The following is a 20,804-nucleotide window of genomic DNA, read 5'->3' as shown; positions in this document are numbered from 1 at the left end:
ATACACAGTGTAAGGGGATAAAGAATATGTACATAAGGATATATGAATGAGTGATGGTACAGAGCAGCATAGGCAAGATACAGTAGATGATATCGAGTACAGTATATACATATGAGATAAGTATGTAAACCAAGTGGCATAGTTAAAGTGGCTAGTGATACATGTATTATAAGGATGCAGTCGATGATATAGAGTACAGTATCAACGTATGCATATGAGATGAACAATGTAGGGTAAGTAACATTATATAAGGTAGCATTGTTTAAAGTGGCTAGTGATATATTTACATCATTTCCCATCAATTCCCATGATTAAAGTGGCTGGAGTAGAGTCAGTGTCATTGACGGTGTGTTGGCAGTAGCCACTCAATGTTAGTGGTGGCTGTTTAACAGTCTGATGGCCTTGAGATAGAAGCTGTTTTTCAGTCTCTCGGTCCCAGCTTTGATGCACCTGTACTGACCTCGCCTTCTGGATGGCAGCGGGGTGAACAGGCAGTGGCTCGGGTGGTTGATGTCCTTGATGATCTTTATGGCCTTCCTGTAGCATCGGGTGGTGTAGGTGTCCTGGAGGGCAGGTAGTTTGCCCCCCGGTGATGCGTTGTGCAGACCTCACTACCCTCTGGAGAGCCTTACGGTTGAGGGCGGTGCAGTTGCCATACCAGGCGGTGATACAGCCCGCCAGGATGCTCTCGATTGTGCATCTGTAGAAGTTTGTGAGTGCTTTTGGTGACAAGCCGAATTTCTTCAGCCTCCTGAGGTTGAAGAGGCGCTGCTGCGCCTTCCTCACGATGCTGTCTGTGTGAGTGGACCAATTCAGTTTGTCTGTGATGTGTATGCCGAGGAACTTAAAACTTGCTACCCTCTCCACTACTGTTCCATCGATGTGGATGGGGGTGTTCCCTCTGCTGTTTCCTGAAGTCCACAATCATCTCCTTAGTTTTGTTGACGTTGAGTGTGAGGTTATTTTCCTGACACCACACTCCGAGGGCCCTCACCTCCTCCCTGTAGGCCGTCTCGTCGTTGTTGGTAATCAAGCCTACCACTGTTGTGTCGTCCGCAAACTTGATGATTGAGTTGGAGGCGTGCATGGCCACGCAGTCGTGGGTGAACAGGGAGTACAGGAGAGGGCTCAGAACGCACCCTTGTGGGGCCCCAGTGTTGAGGATCAGCGGGGAGGAGATGTTGTTGCCTACCCTCACCACCTGGGGCGGCCCGTCAGGAAGTCCAGTACCCAGTTGCACAGGGCGGGGTCAAGACCCAGGGTCTCGAGCTTGATGACGAGCTTGGAGGGTACTATGGTGTTGAATGCCGAGCTGTAGTCGATGAACAGCATTCTCACATAGGTATTCCTCTTGTCCAGATGGGTTAGGGCAGTGTGCAGTGTGGTTGAGATTGCATCGTCTGTGGACCTATTTGGGCGGTAAGCAAATTGGAGTGGGTCAAGGGTGTCAGGTAGGGTGGAGGTGATATGGTCTTGACTAGTCTCTCAAAGCACTTCATGATGACGGATGTGAGTGCTACGGGCGGTATCGTTTAGCTCAGTTACCTTAGCTTTCTTGGGAACAGGAACAATGGTGGCCCAGAGGTAGATAATCTAATAACATAAAGCAATAACAGGACATTGGCCTGGGTGACAGAATCCCAAACCTTCAGTACTCTATGGTGAGGGACGGAGATGGCCAAGATTCAGTACTCTATGGTGAGGGACGGAGATGGCCAAACCTTCAGTACTCTATGGTAAGGGACGGAGATGGCCAAAGCTTCAGTACTCTATGGTGAGGGACGGAGATGGCCAAGGTTTTAGCGGTACGATTTTCTACAATCTGATGGTAGTTTGAGTTCAACCAGAGAAGGATGGATGCTACTGTACTGTCTAATGACAGATACGCTTAAATGTACTGTGAAGAAGACACAGACCATCAATGTTTCTACTGTGTGTCTTCTAGTTCTGGGCATTGACTCGACATTGACTTGACTCAACTGGGCATTGACTCGACTCAACTCAACTGGGCATTGACTCAACTCAACTGGGCATTGACTCGACTCAACTGGGCATTGACTTGACTCAACTCAACTGGGCATTGACTCAACAAGCACAGAATATTCAGAGAGTTAAACACTCCTCTTCATTTAATTCCCACATAACCATAAGCATGTTTCATTGCTGTCTTCTACTTCACACTATATTCAATCCGCATAGCAGAAGTTCAGTTTTACAGCGAGATTGACGTTTAAAAGGCAATGTTCCCACTTTAGCGGAGCCTACCTTCACGGTAAACACTGCTTATGTTGGCACAACTGTAAATCACCTTCACGTTTTTATCGCGGAATGTGTAACACTTCAGCGATACAGACTGAATAGAACCCTTGGACTCTAATGTCTTCGACTTTTACAATGATACAGTACCAGCAAATTCTGTCATTAGTTCAAAATGAAAGAACAGCCTCTACTCACATGAAAATAATCATTGAGTAAATGAGAGAGAGATATTGGGAATGATGGAGGGAGAGAGAGAGAGAGAGAGAGAGAGAGAGAGAGGGAATGATGGAGGTAGAGAGAGAGAGAGAGATATTGGGAATGATGGAGGGAGAGAGAGAGAGAGAGATATTGGGAATGATGGAGGGAGAGAGAGAGAGAGAGAGAGGGAATGATGGAGGTAGAGAGAGAGAGAGAGAGAGAGATATTGGGAATGATGGAGGGAGAGAGAGAGAGAGAGAGAGGAATGATGGAGGTGATGGAGGAGAGAGAGAGAGAGCGAGAGATATTGGGAATGATGGAGGGAGAGAGAGAGAGAGAGAGAGGGAATGATGGAGGTAGAGAGAGAGAGAGAGATATTGGGAATGATGGAGGGAGAGAGAGAGAGAGAGAGGGGGAATGATGGAGGGGAGAGAGAGAGAGAGATATTGGGAATGATGGAGGGAGAGAGAGAGAGAGAGAGAGATATTGGGAATGATGGAGGGAGAGAGAGAGAGAGAGAGAGGGGGAATGATGGAGGTAGAGAGAGAGAGAGAGAGAGAGAGAGAGATATTGGGAATGATGGAGGGAGAGAGAGAGAGAGAGAGAGGGAATGATGGAGGTAGAGAGAGAGAGAGAGAGATATTGGGAATGATGGAGGGAGAGAGAGAGAGAGAGAGGGAATGATGGAGGTAGAGAGAGAGATGATATTGGGAATGATGGAGGGAGAGAGAGAGAGAGAGAGAGAGAGGGAATGATGGAGGTAGAGAGAGAGAGAGAGAGAGAGATATTGGGAATGATGGAGGGAGAGAGAGAGAGAGAGAGAGGGGAATGATGGAGGTAGAGAGAGAGAGAGAGAGAGAGAGAGAGAGATATTGGGAATGATGGAGGGAGAGAGAGAGAGAGAGAGGGGAATGAGAGAATGAAAACAGGAAACACACAAGAGAGTATAACCGCTAGTAAACCCTGACACTGATCAAACACTACAGATAAACAAATGTGTGCTACTACTGGTCAGGGTAATGTGGCTTGTTTTTGTCTTGTTTTTGTTTTTGTTTTTGGGGTGACAATGGACAGGTTGTTCACCATCTCTCTCTTCCAATCCTGTCGTCAGCGTATCTTTAGACAGAGCTCGTGTGCTATTTACAAATCAAACCCTTCCGAAAACATACCGTACAGGGAGTTAATGGGTCAACAGAAATGGAAGGATAAGGAACGATGAGGTTACTGTTGGTCAGGACAACATATCTTTCCCCCGATAGTGACAGAAACAGAGAGATAGAGAGTGAAACTGAGGTTGCCCATGACAGACCCTCTTTATCTTTCTCCCCTACTGTACTGCAGAGGCTGATCATCGTATCTTAAGACAGAGCTCAACTATGTACAAGTCCAATCCCCCATAAAGATAGTACAGGCAGTCAATAGAAAGGGATGAGGAGCACGATCCCTCTGAAAAAAACCCCCTCTGAATCTGTCCTCTACCATCTCCCTATGGGTCCGCAGAGTTACTGCAGGGGGTCTGCACATTTCCTGGGGGGGGTATTTATTTTTTATTTTTTTGTGGAAAAATATTAGTTTGGGATTTTTTGATGTGAAAAATTATTATTTTATGAATATCACTAGCTACAACAGAATACCATTGTGGATGCACTTTTTATGTATCTGCGTCCAGTACGAAGGAAGTTAGAGGTAGTGTCGTGACGTTGTATTAGTTAATGTGACGACTGTTGTTCATTGAATGATTAAAGTTTCTAATTGCGTGATTAACTGAATCAAGCAATTATTAACTCATTAACCTGGGGCACCATGGGAAAACTAGTTTTTATTGAGTTTCTATTTCCCAAGTGAACTCAAAGAATATCAGAATATCGATTTTACAACAGCCGCTAATTAACCAGTTGCCTCTTACAATCTCGTTCTGAACGTCGTATAGCCCGTGAATCTGCACGGACCCGGGTCTCACCAATGAGTTCGTACCACACCAATCTTAGTTGAATATTTATTTACTAAAAAGCTAAAATGATGATAAAAGATACACATAGACAAAACACATTATAGGCTATTGATTAGAACTTAGTATAACGGGCCAACACACTATGGCGCGTGTTACCCACAATGGGGATTTCAAAGAGAGAGAGAAAAACAGAAAGTACACAAGAGAAATATACATTTGGGTGAATTTGTCAGCTATGCTATTCTAACCCTAGCCTTGCCCCAAACTGCCGCTCTTATGGGTCAGAATATAATGATGTAATTACGTGGGGATGATCTCAGAGGATTCTCTGCGTAGGCCTTCAGCTGTTAGACGACACGCTACTCCGGCGCACCTCCCTGATCGTCCTCCCGATGTCCTTTTGCTTTAGGAGTCTGTTCCCTCACCCTTTGCTCTTGGAGGGGTCTTTTGAGGGCAGACAGCTCTGTGGCTCAGAGCTCACAGCATAGGAATGAAACCCTTTAGATACCACGATTCGATGGGAGATGGAGGCTAGGTGGTTCGACTTGAATTCACCCGCTTAGACACAGCTACTCATCCGTAGCTTGGGTAGAAAAGCATTTCTTTGTACTCAAACTTGCGTTGCCTTCTGGGTTCATTGACTTTTTAGACCTTGCTGCAGCTGCGGTCACGTAGTCCTCCTGTAAATTCTATACTCACAGGTTTTATACCCTTGGGTCAGAAGAGGGCATAACTGTAACGGTTTTCTAGTGGTGATGAAGGAGAGTCGGACCAAACTGCAGCGTGTCGATTGCGATCCATGTTTAATACAACAAAGAAACACGAACTTACAAAAAACAATAAACGAAACCGAAACAGCCTATCTGGTGCAAACTAACAAAGAGTACACATAGGACACTAAGGACAATCACCCACGACAAACTCAAAGAATATGGCTGCCTAAATATGGTTCCCAATCAGAGACAACGATAAGCACCTGCCTCTGATTGAGAACCACTCCAGACAGCCATAGACCTTGCTAGACAACCCACTAAGCTACAATCCCAATACCACCACCAAAACCCCAAGACAAACACACCACAATTACAAAAACCCCATGCCACACCCTGGCCTGACCAAATACATAAAGATAAACACAAAATACTTTGACCAGGGCGTGACAGAACCCCCCCCTAAGGTGCGGACTCCCGAACGCACCTCAAAACAATAGGGAGGGTCCGGGTGGGCGTCTGTCCATGGTGGCGGCTCCGGCGCGGGGCGTGGACCCCACTCCTTTAATGTCTTAGTCCCCTCTCCCTTCGTCCCTGGATAGTCCACCCTCGCCGCCGACCATGGCCTAGTAGTCCTCACCCAGAACCCCACTGGACTGAGGAGCAGATCGGGACTGAAGGACAGCTCGGGACCGGCTCGGGACTGAGGGGAAGCTCGGGAGTGAGAGGAAGCTCAGGAGTGAGAGGAAGCTCAGGAGTGAGAGGAAGCTCAGGAGTGAGAGGAAGCTCAGGAGTGAGAGGAAGCTCAGGCAGGTAGATAGATCTACCAGCTCCTGGCTGGCTGGTGGTTTCAGCAGATCCTGGCTGACTGGCAGATCCTGGCTGACTGGCAGATCCTGGCTGACTGGCAGATCTGGAAGAGTCTGGTTGACTGGCAGATCTGGAAGAGTCTGGCTGACTGGCAGATCTGGAAGAGTCAGGTTGACTGGCAGATCTGGAAGAGTCTGGTTGACTGGCAGATCTGGAAGAGTCTGGCTGACTGGCAGATCTGGCGGCGCTGGGCAGACTGGCGGCGCTGGGCAGACTGGCGGCGCTGGGCAGACTGACGACGCTGGGCAGACTGGCGGTGCTGGGCAGACTGGCGGTGCTGGGCCGACTGGCGATGCTGGGCAGACTGGCGATGCTGGGCAGACTGGCGACGCTGGGCAGACTGGCGACGCTGGGCAGACTGGGGGCACTGGCGGCGCTGGGCAGACTGGCGGCACTAGCTGCTCCATATAGGCTGACAGCTCTGGCGGCTTCTTACAGACTGACCGCTCTGGCGGCTCGGTGCTGACTGGCAGCTCCTTGCAGACTGGCAGCTCCTTACAGACTGACAGCTCCGTGCAGACTGACAGCTCCGTGCAGACTGGCAGCTCCTTGCAGACTGGCAGCTCCATGCAGACTGGCAGCTCCATGCAGACTGGCTGCTCTATGCAGACTGACAGCTCTGGCTGCTTCATGCAGACTGACAGCTCTGGCTGCTCCATGTAGACTGGCTGCTTCATGCAGACTGGCAGCTCGGGCTGCTTCATGTAGACTGACAGCTCTGGCTGCTCCATGCGGACTGACAGCTCTGGCTGCTCCATGTAGACTGACTGCTTCATGCAGACTGGCAGCTCGGGCTGCTTCATGGAGACTGACAGCTCTGGCTGCTCCATGCAGACTGACAGCTCTGACTGCTCCATGCAGACTGACAGCTCTGGCTGCTTCATGCAGACTGGCAGCTCTGGCTGCTCCATGTAGACTGGCTGCTTCATGCAGACTGGCAGCTCCTTACAGACTGGCAGCTCCGTGCAGACTGGCAGCTCCGTGCAGACTGGCAGCTCCATGCAGACAGGCAGCTCCGTGCAGACTGGCAGCTCCGTGCAGACTGGCAGCTCCGTGCAGACTGACAGCTCCTTGCAGACTGGCTGCTCCATGCAGACTGGCTGCTCCATGCAGACTGACATCTCTGGCTGCTTCATGCAGACTGACAGCTCTGGCTGCTCCATGTAGGCTGGTAGCTCCGTGCAAACTGGCAGCTCCGTGCAGACTGACAGCTCCGTGCAGACCGACAGCTCCGTGCAGACCGGCAGCTCCGTGCAGACCGGCAGCTCCTTGCAGACCGGCAGCTCCGTGCAGACCGGCAGCTCCGTGCAGACCGGCAGCTCCGTGCAGACCGGCAGCTCCGTGCAGACTGACAGCTCCTTACAGACTGGCAGCTCCTTGTAGACTGGCTGCGCTGAACAGGCGGGAGACTCCGGCCGCGCAGGAGAGGAGAAAGGCTCTGGCTGCGCTGAACAGGCGGGAGACTCCAGCAGCGCTGTAGAGGAGAAAAGCTCCGGCAGCGCTGAACAGGTGGGACGCACTGTAGGCCTGATGCGTGGTGCTGGCACTGGTATGCCGTGCATGCTATGCCAAGCCCACACCTTTCTTTCTACTCTGTCCAATACATCCTCCACACTCTCAGACTCAGCACTCTGCTTCGCCGACAGCTCCAATTCCATCCATGGCTCTGCCCAGGGTCCTTGTCCGTCAAGGATCTCCTCCCAAGTCCATTTATCCAAAGAGTGCAGCCTCTCCCAATGCTGCTGCTGCCTCTGTTGCTTCTCCTGCTGCTGCCTCTGTTGCTTCTCCTGCTGCTGCCTTTGCTCCTGCTGCTGCCTTTGCTGCTGCTGCTGCTGCTGCTGTTGCTCCTGCTGCACCTGTCGCTTCTCCTGCTGCTGCTGTTGCTGCTGCCTCTGTTTACCACGCCGCTTGGTCCTTGGTTGGTGGGTGATTCTGTAACGGTTTTCTAGTGGTGATGAAGGAGAGTCGGACCAAACTGCAGCGTGTCGATTGCGATCCATGTTTAATACAACAAAGAAACACGAACTTACAAAAAACAATAAACGAAACCGAAACAGCCTATCTGGTGCAAACTAACAGCGAGTACACATAGGACACTAAGGACAATCACCCACGACAAACTCAAAGAATATGGCTGCCTAAATATGGTTCCCAATCAGAGACAACGATAAGCACCTGCCTCTGATTGAGAACCACTCCAGACAGCCATAGACCTTGCTAGACAACCCACTAAGCTACAATCCCAATACCACCACCAAAACCCCAAGACAAACACACCACAATTACAAAAACCCCATGCCACACCCTGGCCTGACCAAATACATAAAGATAAACACAAAATACTTTGACCAGGGCGTGACAATAACTGCCTTTAGGGCAATTCTCTGGGCGTACCAAGTTAATGAGGCAAGGTCTAGATTTGATTCAAATCCAATTTTAGACAACTAACTTAACATTTCATCTTCCCCAAAACATTCTCTTTGATTTGGATATTTTCCATACAACGTACAATGTATAAACATCAAACATATACTAGGAAAACTCTTCACATTACAATGTTTTCGTAATAACGTCATCTATTAACCTTGAATAACAAAACAAAAATGACATACATTTTCATATTCCATCTATCGTCATGACCACCATAGTGGCTGATGGAAACCATTGTTCCAAAGTCCCTTTATTTCATGTTTAATGTTCTGAGGCTGGTTCTCCATAGTAACAGGACAAAGGAATTTGTCTGTGGCCTGAGATTTACCAGGGGCGTGAGGGGTCATAAGGGAGAGATAATCTGTAGGGTTGTGGTCTCCTGTAATCTGACCTGATCAGGACAGTCATGACAGTAGTTTCAGGAGCTAATACTTACTAGCGTTAGCGCAATGACTAGAAGTCTGACTAGAAGTCTACAGGAACAGTTAGCATGCTAGATGTTCCTGTTCATCTGACTCTGGGGAAGTAAATACAGTGGGGCAAAAAAGTATTTAGGCAGCCACCAATTGTGAAAGTTCTCCCACTTAAAAAGGTGAGAGAGGCCTGTCATTTTCATCATAGGTACACTTCAACTATGACAGACAAAATGAGAAAAAAACAATTCTCAGAAAATTACATTGTAGGATTTTTAATGAATTTATTTGCAAATTATGGTGGAAAATAAGTATTTGGTTATTTATGCTTTAGATAACACAAGATTCGGGGGCTACAAGTACAAGTGTGTCTATATTTGTGTAATACACTTTAAAAGCTATAGGAGATTATAGTCAATGGGTTGGGTCTGTAACAGGTGCTGTCTTCATCCATACACGTGTTTGAATCTAATCTGTTTCTCCTTCAGGTTCCTCCAGCAGGGCAATACCTATTCAGAACCCATCCCTGCGTCTTGACCCGGAGGTGCCATGGCAACAGACAGCAACAGACTTGGAGACACCATGGCCACAGAGACAGCCACCAGATTGGTGCACCGAAACATTAACATTAACAACACCAATGCTGTAGTGACTGACAGCTCTATCTCCAGTGGAGAGGTCACTAACCATGGTGAGCAGTTAGTCAACACAGAGGCAACACACTATCCTCCATACCATCATCATCGTCATAATCACAGATTGTTCACATCCTGTATGTAATAGATGTTACAGTAGGCTAGCTACCATTAACTGTTTATTTTTGTGTGCAGTGGAGAAGCACGCTGAGGATCTGATACAGTGGAAGAGGCATGTGGAGGTCGGTACACTGATGTCTCTATTGTACCTAGATGCCACTTATCAAGCAATGTAAAGGACTCTGTTTATATGTGCCAACCTGCCAACCTATCAACCTATGCTGTGTGTGTGTGTGTGTGTGTGTGTGTGTGTGTGTGTGTGTGTGTGTGTGTGTGTGTGTGTGTGTGTCTGTGTGTGTCTGTGTTTGTGTGTCTGTGCAGCGAGTAAAGAGTAAGGTGCTGGACCAGATTCAGGGGCATCTTAGCGACCTGCTAGACAAGGCCCTGACTGAATCTGTCCAGACATTTACGCAGAATGAGAACCATGGCAACAACGACGTCAACCATGTCAACAACAAACATGTCACCAGAGACGGGACAGTCACCACCACAAACAACAACGAAAACTCACACAGGTTAGGACAGCTTTGATAATGCTGTACTGTACTGTACTACACTAGACTACATTACACTGTACTATACTGTACTATAATGTACTATACTGTACTATAATGTACTATACTGTACTATACCATACTGTATGGATGACAACACACAGTTTAGGATCTATGTGTGAGGTTGGGCCCACTTTCTCCTGGTCAACTCCCTGCTATGTCCATGAAGGTCCCTGTAGATGTTTGTATGAAAGTGACTGTAGCGGTTGATCTTCTCATGTTGATTTCATCTTCTTTATTCATTTCAGAACCCACACGGAAAAGGATGGAAAAGTATTTATGGACAGACGCTCCATTCTAGAGTTAGTTCATTTGATTTAAACAGACACTCCCTTCTAGAGTTAGTTCATTTGATTTAAACAGACGCTCCATTCTATAGTTCATTTTATTTAAACAGACACTCCATTCTAGAGTTAGTTAATTTTATTTATTTAAACAGACGCTCCATTTTAGAGTTAGTTCATTGTATTTAAACAGACGCTCCATTCTAGAGTTAGTTCATTGTATTTAAACAGACGCTCCATTCTAGAGTTAGTTCATTTGATTTAAACAGACGCTCCATTCTAGAGTTAGTTCATTGTATTTAAACAGACGCTCCATTCTAGAGTTAGTTCATTGTATTTAAACAGACGCTCCATTCTAGAGTTAGTTCATTTGATTTAAACAGACGCTCCATTCTAGAGTTAGTTCATTTTATTTAAACAGACGCTCCATTCTAGAGTTAGTTCATTTTATTTAAACAGACGCTCCATTCTAGAGTTAGTTCATTTTATTTATTTAAACAGACGCTCCATTCTAGAGTTAGTTAATCTTATTTAAACAGACGCTCCATTCTAGAGTTAGTTCATTGTATTTAAACAGACGCTCCATTCTAGAGTTAGTTCATTTGATTTAAACAGACGCTCCATTCTAGAGTTAGTTCATTTTATTTAAACAGACGCTCCATTCTAGAGTTAGTTCATTTGATTTAAACAGACGCTCCATTCTAGAGTTAGTTCAGTTTATTTAAACAGACGCTCCATTCTAGAGTTAGTTCATTTGATTTAAACAGACGCTCCATTCTAGAGTTAGTTCAGTTTATTTAAACAGACGCTCCATTCTAGAGTTAGTTCATTTTATTTAAACAGACGCTCCATTCTAGAGTTAGTTCATTTGATTTAAACAGACGCTCCATTCTAGAGTTAGTTCAGTTTATTTAAACAGACGCTACATTCTAGAATTAGTTAATTTTATTTAAACAGACGCTCCATTCTAGAGTTAGTTCATTGTATTTAAACAGACCCTCCATTCAGGAGTTAGTTCAGTTTATTTATTTAAACAGACGCTCCATTCAGGAGTTAGTTCAGTTTATGTAAACAGACGCTCCATTCTAGAGTTAGTTCATTTTATTTAAACAGACGCTCCATTCTAGAGTTAGTTCATTTTATTTAAACAGACGCTCCATTCTAGAGTTAGTTCATTTTATTTATTTAAACAGACGCTCCATTCTAGAGTTAGTTCATTTTATTTTAACAGACGCTCCATTCTAGAGTTAGTTCATTTTATTTATTTAAATAGACGCTCCATTCTAGAGTTAGTTCATTTTATTTATTCAAACAGACGCTCCATTCTAGAGTTAGTTCATTTTATTTATTTAAACAGACGCTCCATTCTAGAGTTAGTTCATTTTATTTATTTAAACAGACGCTCCATTCTAGAGTTAGTTCATTTTATTTATTTAAACAGACGCTCCATTCTAGAGTTAGTTCATTTTATTTAAACAGACGCTCCATTCTAGAGTTAGTTCATTTGATTTAAACAGACGCTCCATTCTAGAGTTAGTTCATTTGATTTAAACAGACGCTCCATTCTAGAGTTAGTTCAGTTTATTTAAACAGACGCTCCATTCTAGAGTTAGTTCAGTTTATTTAAACAGACGCTCCATTCTAGAGTTAGTTAGTTCATTTTATTTAAACTGACGCTCCATTCTAGAGTTAGTTCATTTTATGTAAACTGACGCTCCATTCTAGAGTTAGTTCATTTTATGTAAACAGACGCTCCATTCTAGAGTTAGTTCATTTTATTTAAACAGACGCTCCATTCTAGAGTTAGTTCATTTTATTTAAACAGACGCTCCATTCTAGAGTTAGTTCATTTGATTCTATTATGAGTGGCCTTAAACTGAACCTGATCCATTAGATATATTATAATGTAGGTACATCATGTATTTACATGTGATTCCTTTTGACCTTGTCATTGTGAATTAGTTTATTGTACCTCTAGTTTAAGTTTACCCAGAGTGTGTACTCCAGGTAAGCTTATCTATCATGCAACACCATTATATGATGGGATTCATCTCAAACAAACAAACAAACAAACACAGGACACTAGACATGAACTTAATGTTTTGTACACTTTCCACTACAGAGAATGTACTGTCCACATGGCACAATATTGTGCTATCATGCAACACCATTGTATCAATCAATTGTGTCGTATGGACAGTACATCGTCTCTACTGGGCAAAACATTAATTTCATGTCTAGTGTCCTGTGTTTGTTTGTTTAAGATGAATCCTGTCAGAATAATGTAATACTCTATATGATAGTTAGATGAATCATATCAGAATAATGTAATACTGTATATGATAGTTAGATGAATCCTGTCAGAATAATGTAATAATGTATATGATAGTTAGATTAATCCTGTGTGTTCCTCCACAGTGATCTGTTTGAGATCAACCACATTCGAACGATCTACCACATGTTCATCTCAGTGCTCTTCCTCTTCATCATCAGTACACTGGCTGTGGACTACATCGACCAGGGCAGGTGTGTGTGTGTGTGTGTGGGTGCGTGCGTGCGTACGGAAATGACGTCACGCTGCTTGCTTAGCGAGTTGCGCTTTCTCCTGATTCGGCTCACACCGAGGCTCAAACACAGGACCGCTGCCTTGCTAGCACACGTGAACGCCCTCCCGAAGCGTCTTACCAGTCCCGTCACGCAAAAACCTAGCTATTCGTTGACGCAATCGGGGACACATCAGGCTAAGGAGTAAGTTTCACATATCAAATCAAACTTTATTTATCACATGCGCCAAATACAACAGGTGTAGATCTTACCGTGTAATGCTGACTTACAAGCCCTTTAACCAACAGTACAGTTCAAGAAAGAGTTAAGAAAATATTTACCAAAGGAACTAAAATAAAAAATAATAAAAAGTAACACAATAAAATAACAATAACGAGGCTCTATACAGGGGGTACCGGTACCGAGTCAATGTGGAGGCTATATACAGGGGGTACCGGTACTGAGTCAATGTGCAGGGGTACAGGTTAGTAATGAGACTATATACAGGGGGTACCGGTACTGAGTCAATGTGCAGGGGTACAGGTTAGTAACGAGACTATATACAGGGGGTACCGGTACTGAGTCAATGTGCAGGGGTACAGGTTAGTAATGAGACTATATACAGGGGTACCGGTACCGAGTCAATGTGCGGGGATACAGGTTAGTAATGAGACTATATACAGGGGGTACCGGTACCGAGTCAATGTGCGGGGTACAGGTTAGTAATGAGACTATATACAGGGGGTACCGAGTCAATGTGCAGGGGTACAGGTTAGTAATGAGACTATATACAGGGGGTACCGGTACAGAGTCAATGTGCGGGGGTACAGGTTAGTCGAGGTCATTTGTACATGTACTGTAGGTTAAAGGGACTTTGCATAGATAATAAACAGAGTAGCAGCAGTGTAAAAACAAATAGCTGGGGGGGGGGTCATTGTGGCTAGGAGTCTTTGACAATTTTTTGGGCTTTCCTCTGACACGCCTAGTATATAGGTCCTGGATGGCAGGAAGCTTGGCTCCAGTGATGTATTGGGCCATACGCACTACCCTCTGTAGGACATTATGTTCAGATGCCGAGCAGTTGCCATACCAGGCGGTGATGCAACCGGTCAGGATGCTCTCGATGGTGCAGCTGTAGAACTTTTTGAGGATCTGGGGACCCATGCCAAATCTTTTCAGCCTGCTGAGGGGGAAAAGGTGTTGTCGTGCCCTCTTCACGACTGTCTTGGTGAGTTTGGACCATGGCAGTTCGTTGGTGATGTGGACACCAACGAACTTGAAACTCTCGACTCGCTTCACTTCAGCCCCGTCGATGTGAATGGGGGCCTGTTCGGCCCGCCTTTTCCTGTGGTCCACGATCAGCTCCTTTGTCTTGCTCACATTGAGGGAGAGGTTGTTGTCCTGGAACCACACTGCCAGGTCTCAAACCCACTCCTGTAGAATGCCTCATTGTCGTTGGTAATCAGGCCTACCACTATTGTGTCGTCAGCAAATATAAGGATGGTGTTGTAGTTGTGTTTGGCCACGCAGTCGTGGGTGAACAGGGAGTACAGGAGGGGACTAAACACGCAACCCTGAGGGGCCCCAGTGTTGAAAATCATTGTGGCAGACGTGTTGTTGCCTACCCTTACCACCTGGTGGTGGCCCATCAGGAAGTCCAGGATCCAGTTGCAGAGGGAGGTGTTCAGTCCCAGGGTTCTTAGCGTAGAGATGAGCTTCATGGGCACTATGGTGTTGAACGCTGAGCTGTAGTCAATGACCTGCTTTCTCACATAGGTGTTTCTTTTGTCTAGGTGGGAAAGGGCAGTTTGGAGTGCGATTGAGATTGTGGATCTGTTGGGGCTGTTTGCAAATTGGAGTTGGTCTAGGGTATTCGGGATGATGCTGTCTCCCTTCATCCATCCTCCTGCCCTATTTCTCTGTCTTCCTTCATTCTCCTCCTCCTCCTCTCTTCCTCTGTCTCCCTTCATTCTTCTCCTCCTCTCATCTTCTGTCTCCCTTCATCCTTCTATCTTCCTCTGTCTCCCTTCATTCTCCTCCTCCTCTCATCTTCTGTCTCCCCTCATCCTTCTATCTTCCTCTGTCTCCCTTCATCCTCCTCTCTTCCTCTCTGTCTCCCTTCATCCTTCTATCTTCCTCTGTCTCCCTTCATCCATCCTCCTGCCCTATTTCTCTGTCTCCCTTCATTCTCCTCCTCCTCTCTTCCTCTGTCTCCCTTCATTCTCCTCCTCCTCCTCTCATCTTCTGCCTCCCTTCATCCTTCTATCTTCCTCTGCCTCCCTTCATCCTTCTATCTTCCTCTGTCTCCCTTCATCCTTCTATCTTCCTCTGTCTCCCTTCATCCTTCTATCTTCCTCTGTCTCCCTTCATCCTTCTATCTTCCTCTGTCTCCCTTCATGCCACCTCACCACCTGCCTGCCTTGACGGTTCCATTCTACCTTCAGGAAGTTTCTGCACTTATAACCCAAGGAAACTCTGACACATCGCTCACACTTTGTGTTACTTTTCAAGAATGGTAAAGGCGTCCGCATACACAGGTTGGGTTTGCTCCTGGAAGAACTCGTCTAGGTCGAAGCGACAGTCTGTGATCGCATACTCCCTAAAGACCTTTGCTTGAAACACAGCAATATTACTGATGTTTGTCCCTCTTGAGCCACTGTAGCGACATCATAGCCAGAAACACTTCCTCAAAATAGTCTGAATTAATAATCTAAGATAAATCAAGAAATCTGTCAATAGTTGTTTACGTCTTTTCAACGAGGAGGTCTTAATCTGGCAATTTTATATCTAACTAAGATGTTTGGTGTAGTATATCTCAAGTTTTTTTAAATGCATAAAAACTTAGCATCTCTTGTGGAATGACAAAAAACACTTCATGTTCCCACTCCTACTAGGAGTAGTACTGTTGACCAATCACAGACACAGGTTTAGACTGGGAAGCATTCGATAAGCTTCAGACTTTACTAAGGTTTTTGAAACATCCATTCCATTACATTTCAATATATTCTATTCAATTCTATTACATTTCAATATATTCTATTCAATTCTATTACATTTCAATATATTCTATTCAATTCTATTACATTTCAATATATTCTATTCAATTCTATTACATTTCAATATATTCTATTCAATTCTATATATTCTATTCAATTCTATTTTGAAGATTCTATTCTATTACATTTCAATATATTCTATTCCATTCTATTACATTTCAATATATTCTATTCAATTCTATTACATTTCAATATATTCTATCCAATTCTATTATATTTCAATATATTCTATTCAATTCTATATATTCTATTCAATTCTATTTTGAAGATTCCATTCTATTACATTTCAATATATTCTATTCCATTCTATTACATTTCAATATATTCTATTCAATTCTATTACATTTCAATATATTCTATCCAATTCTATTATATTTCAATATATTCTATTCAATTCTATATATTCTATTCAATTCTATTTTGAAGATTCCATTCTATTACATTTCAATATATTCTATTCAATTCTATTACATTTCAATATATTCTATTCAATTCTATTACATTTCAATATATTCTATTCAATTCAATATATTCTATTCAATTCTTTCTCCAGACTGGTGCTGGAGTTTGACCTGTTGTCCTATGCCTTTGGGAAGCTACATATAGTAGGTTTGGCCTGGCTGTTGATGTTCAGCTACACGTTGGCCGTGCCCTACTATGCCCTGGCTCTCTGGGGGACTCTCTACCATCGCAGCCCGGTACAGGGGGTACTGTCGGTGGGCGCTGGGCTGGTGCTCTCCGCCTTGCAGGCCGCTTTACTGGGGGTTCTCCCTATATACGTGGTCTTTCACTACCAGCTGCCTCCAGCCTCACGATTCATCATCATATTGGAACAGGTATAGACAACATTGTATAGTAAAGTCAACACTATGAAATTTGGAATTACTAGAAGACGTATGGATGGATGTGTGTACCTACAGTGGTGTGTGGTGAAGATCTGTCTGATAGTGGTGTGTGGTGGAGATCTGACTGATAGTGGTGTGTGGTGGAGATCTGACTGATAGTGGTGTGTGGTGGAGATCTGACTGATAGTGGTGTGTGGTGGAGATCTGACTGATAGTGGTGTGTGGTAGAGATCTGTCTGATAGTGGTGTGTGGTGGAGATCTGACTGATAGTGGTGTGTGGTGGAGATCTGTCTGATAGTGGTGTGTGGTGGAGAGATCTGACTGATAGTGGTGTGTGGTGGAGATCTGACTGATAGTGGTGTGTGGTGGAGATCTGACTGATAGTGGTGTGTGGTGGAGATCTGTCTGATAGTGGTGTGTGGTGGAGATCTGACTGATAGTGGTGTGTGGTGGAGATCTGACTGATAGTGGTGTGTGGTGGAGATCTGACTGATAGTGGAAAGTTGAGTAATTAAGTAAAGACAGTGATAAATATAGACACGAGCATCAACAACATATTATACGAGTAAAAGTAGAGAACTGATCCTGATTGGACAGTGTCCCATCTCTGCTTGTTGTGACAGTATTTGTATTCATCCTGATTGGACAGTGTCCCATCTCTGCTTGTTGTGACAGTATTTGTATTCATCCTGATTGGACAGTGTCCCATCTCTGCTTGTTGTGGCAGTGTTTATATTTAACTGGATTGGACAGTGTCCCATCTCTGCTTGTTGTGGCAGTGTTTATATTTAACTGGATTGGACTCATCCAATCTCTGCCCTGCTCCTCTTATCTTCACACTGATATTGTCAATAAAGAAAGGTTGATTTAATAAATCATGACTAGCTTGGTCATTTGTTATCTTTTTTTATAGAGTACTTTTTAGAATTGGCAGGAGAACATATGAGACTTTGGATGCAGTAACCAAACCTGGGTTCAAACACTATTTGAAATAATTTCAAATAATTTAGCTGAACTTGATTGAGATTAGCTGGTGCAAGGGAAACAATAGAATAGTTACAAAAGATCAGCCCTGTCCATCTGGCTCTCCAGGCAGGCTAAAGAAAAGGCTAAAAGTATTTGAAAGATTTCAAAAACTATTTGAACCCAGGTCTGGCAATAACTCTCACAAGGACAATTCTATTCCAATCCCTTGAATCATCTAAGGTGTGGATGTCAATGTAACAAGTTACAGTCATTCAGTGTTCATGATTGATTTGTTTTATTGCCTTAGCTGGCTCCATTTGCCTTGTATAACATTTACATGTTATATCCTATTCAGATCCGTTTCCTGATGAAAAGCTACTCTTTCATCCGAGAGAATGTCCCAGTCATCCTAAAACACAAGACAAAGGAAGGTAATGACAAGGATAATGTAATGTAATATAAAATAATTAATGTAATGACACAGAAACTACCACCCAATGACGATTGCATTTATATTGGAGTCATTCAGTGCATTCAACTGACCATGATGAGTCATATTGTCCATACAGAGTCAGAACCTCAGAACCTTGTCTAAAGCGTTTATAGAGGTGACACATAGAACCTCAGAACCTTGTCTAAAGTGTTTATAGAGGTGACACATAGAACCTCAGAACCTTGTCTAAAGTGTTTATAGAGGTGACATATAGAACATCAGAACCTTGTCTAACGTGTTTATAGAGGTGACATATAGAACCTTGTCTAAAGTGTTTATAGAGGTGACATATAGAACATCAGAACCTGGTCTAAAGTGTTTATAGAGGTGACATATAGAACCTCAGAACCTTGTCTAACGTGTTTATAGAGGTGACATATAGAACCTTGTCTAAAGTGTTTATAGAGGTGACATATAGAACCTTGTCTAAAGTGTTTATAGAGGTGACATAGAACCTTGTCTAAAGTGTTTATAGAGGTGACATATAGAACCTCAGAACCTTGTCTAAAATGTTTATAGAGCTGTCATATAGAACATCAGAACCTTGTCTAAAGTGTTTATAGAGGTGACATATAGAACCTTGTCTAAAGTGTTTATAGAGGTGACATATAGAACCTCAGAACCTTGTCTAAAATGTTTATAGAGGTGACATAGAAAACCTTGTCTAAAGTGTTTATAGAGATGACATATATAACATATAGAACCTTGTCTAAAGTGTTTATAGAGGTGACATATACAGTAGAACCTTTGGGGCCAGGATTTTTTTCCTGACCATGTGGCCTGACCAAGATAGGCCCTGTATTGTCATGACATCACCTCAACAGACAATACTGCCTGACTAATGACATCATTGTGTTTCTCAGGAGAGGGTCCCAGGTTCCCAACGTTCTCGAGCTACCTCTATTTTCTCTTTGCTCCCACCCTCATCTACAGAGAGTCTTACCCCAGAAACCCACACATTAGATGGAACTATGTTGGCGTAATGTTTGCTAAGGTGAGTTATTTTCCTATCGTTAATCTTCATGATAGATTGTCTGTAATTGTCTGCTGTAGATATACAGTTCATGTTTTAGTCTATTTTAAAATAATCAGTGAACGTAATCACCCTAATAATAAATAAATGAATTGATTTCATACTGTAAAGTGTTTTTCCAGAGCCCAATTTGCTTTATATAGTAAGGGAGAGACTACCCTTATTCGCCCTCTGTTGGTAGAGGTGTTGAATGCAGCCTGTGGCTCAGTATTGTTCCTGTAGCAGGTCATTGACATACCAGTATAGTTCAGGTCTCCAAGCTATACTATAATTTAACTGTTATCTTTAATCTTATCAGTATGCACAGTATATTATTGTATATACCAGTATAGTTCAGGTCTCCAAGCTATATTATCATTTAACTGTTATCTTTAATCTTATCAGTATGTACAGTATATTATTGTATATACCAGTATAGTTCAGGTCTCCAAGCTATATTATCATTTAACTGTTATCTTTAATCTTATCAGTATGTACAGTATATTATTGTATATACCAGTATAGTTCAGGTCTCCAAGCTATACTATAATTTAACTGTTATCTTTAATCTTATCAGTATGCACAGTATATTATTGTATATACCAGTATAGTTCAGGTCTCCAAGCTATATTATAATTGAACTGTTATCTCTAATCTTATCAGTACGTACAGTATATTATTGTATATACTGTGTAGTATCTTTTGCTTTTATAATTCTGAACTCTGGACAGATTCCTCGGCCATGGTTAGCCAATGGGAATTGGCAAGACCGTACAAACAGATCTGGGACCAGGCTAGTCAGTCTACTGCTATACAATACAAACAGATCTGGGACCAGGCTAGTCAGTCTACTGCTATACAATACAAACAGATCTGGGACCAGGCTTGTCATGGGTGACTTTTCCATTTATCCTCAACCTGTTTCTTTCCTGTCCTTCACTCAGATTCTGGGCTGTCTTTTCTACGGTTACTTTATCCTGGTGAGACTGTGCATACCTGTCTTCATGAATGACAGCAACAAGCCTTTCAGCACCAGAACCCTGGTCCTGGCCTTGTTCCATGCTACACTTCCAGGTAATTCGTCAGTCAGTGTATACATAAATATATATAAATATATATAAAGCCACATCAGTAGAAGAATGTAGCCTATATTCTAATTGGGAGGTGAATTTTTAAGATTTTTTTTGTATATACCTTTATTTAACTAGGCAAGTCAGTTAAAAACAAATTCTTATTTTCAATGACAGCCTACCCCGGCCAAACCCCGGACGACGCTCGGCCAATTTTGCGTCGCCCTATGGGACTCCCAATCACAGCCGGTTGTGATACAGCCTGGAATCACAACCGGCTGTGATTGGGAGTCCCATAGGGAAGCGCACAATTGGCCCAGTGTCGTTCGGGTTATGGTTAGCCCGGGGTAGGCCTTCAGTTAACCCACTGTTCCTAGACCAGTTAACCCACTG

At 43.7% G+C, this 20,804-nt stretch overlaps 2 protein-coding genes across 2 annotated transcripts in view; one reads left to right on the top strand and one right to left on the bottom strand.

Moving 5' to 3' along the window:
* soat2 (sterol O-acyltransferase 2) overlaps positions 1-20,804 on the top strand; it is a 36,958-nt gene that overhangs the window by 1,216 nt on the left and 14,938 nt on the right. Inside the window, exons 2-10 of the mRNA XM_042329994.1 lie at positions 9,320-9,522; positions 9,662-9,708; positions 9,908-10,101; positions 10,389-10,442; positions 12,843-12,950; positions 16,578-16,860; positions 18,192-18,267; positions 19,193-19,323; positions 20,286-20,415. Coding sequence (XP_042185928.1) covers positions 9,381-9,522; positions 9,662-9,708; positions 9,908-10,101; positions 10,389-10,442; positions 12,843-12,950; positions 16,578-16,860; positions 18,192-18,267; positions 19,193-19,323; positions 20,286-20,415 — 1,165 coding nt within the window. The 5' untranslated portion in view covers positions 9,320-9,380. The remainder of the gene's footprint in view (positions 1-9,319; positions 9,523-9,661; positions 9,709-9,907; positions 10,102-10,388; positions 10,443-12,842; positions 12,951-16,577; positions 16,861-18,191; positions 18,268-19,192; positions 19,324-20,285; positions 20,416-20,804) is intronic.
* The window catches only part of LOC112221955 (protein FAM186B), a 39,328-nt gene continuing 35,721 nt past the window's right edge, over positions 17,198-20,804 (bottom strand). Inside the window, exon 13 of the mRNA XM_042329984.1 lies at positions 17,198-18,245. Coding sequence (XP_042185918.1) covers positions 18,212-18,245 — 34 coding nt within the window. The 3' untranslated portion in view covers positions 17,198-18,211. The remainder of the gene's footprint in view (positions 18,246-20,804) is intronic.

This window comes from Oncorhynchus tshawytscha, linkage group LG02 (genome assembly GCF_018296145.1).
Source record: "Oncorhynchus tshawytscha isolate Ot180627B linkage group LG02, Otsh_v2.0, whole genome shotgun sequence".
Taxonomy (NCBI): domain Eukaryota; kingdom Metazoa; phylum Chordata; class Actinopteri; order Salmoniformes; family Salmonidae; genus Oncorhynchus; species Oncorhynchus tshawytscha.
The sequence above is the reverse complement of the archived record's forward strand: the minus strand, read 5'-3'. Positions and strand labels throughout refer to the sequence as shown.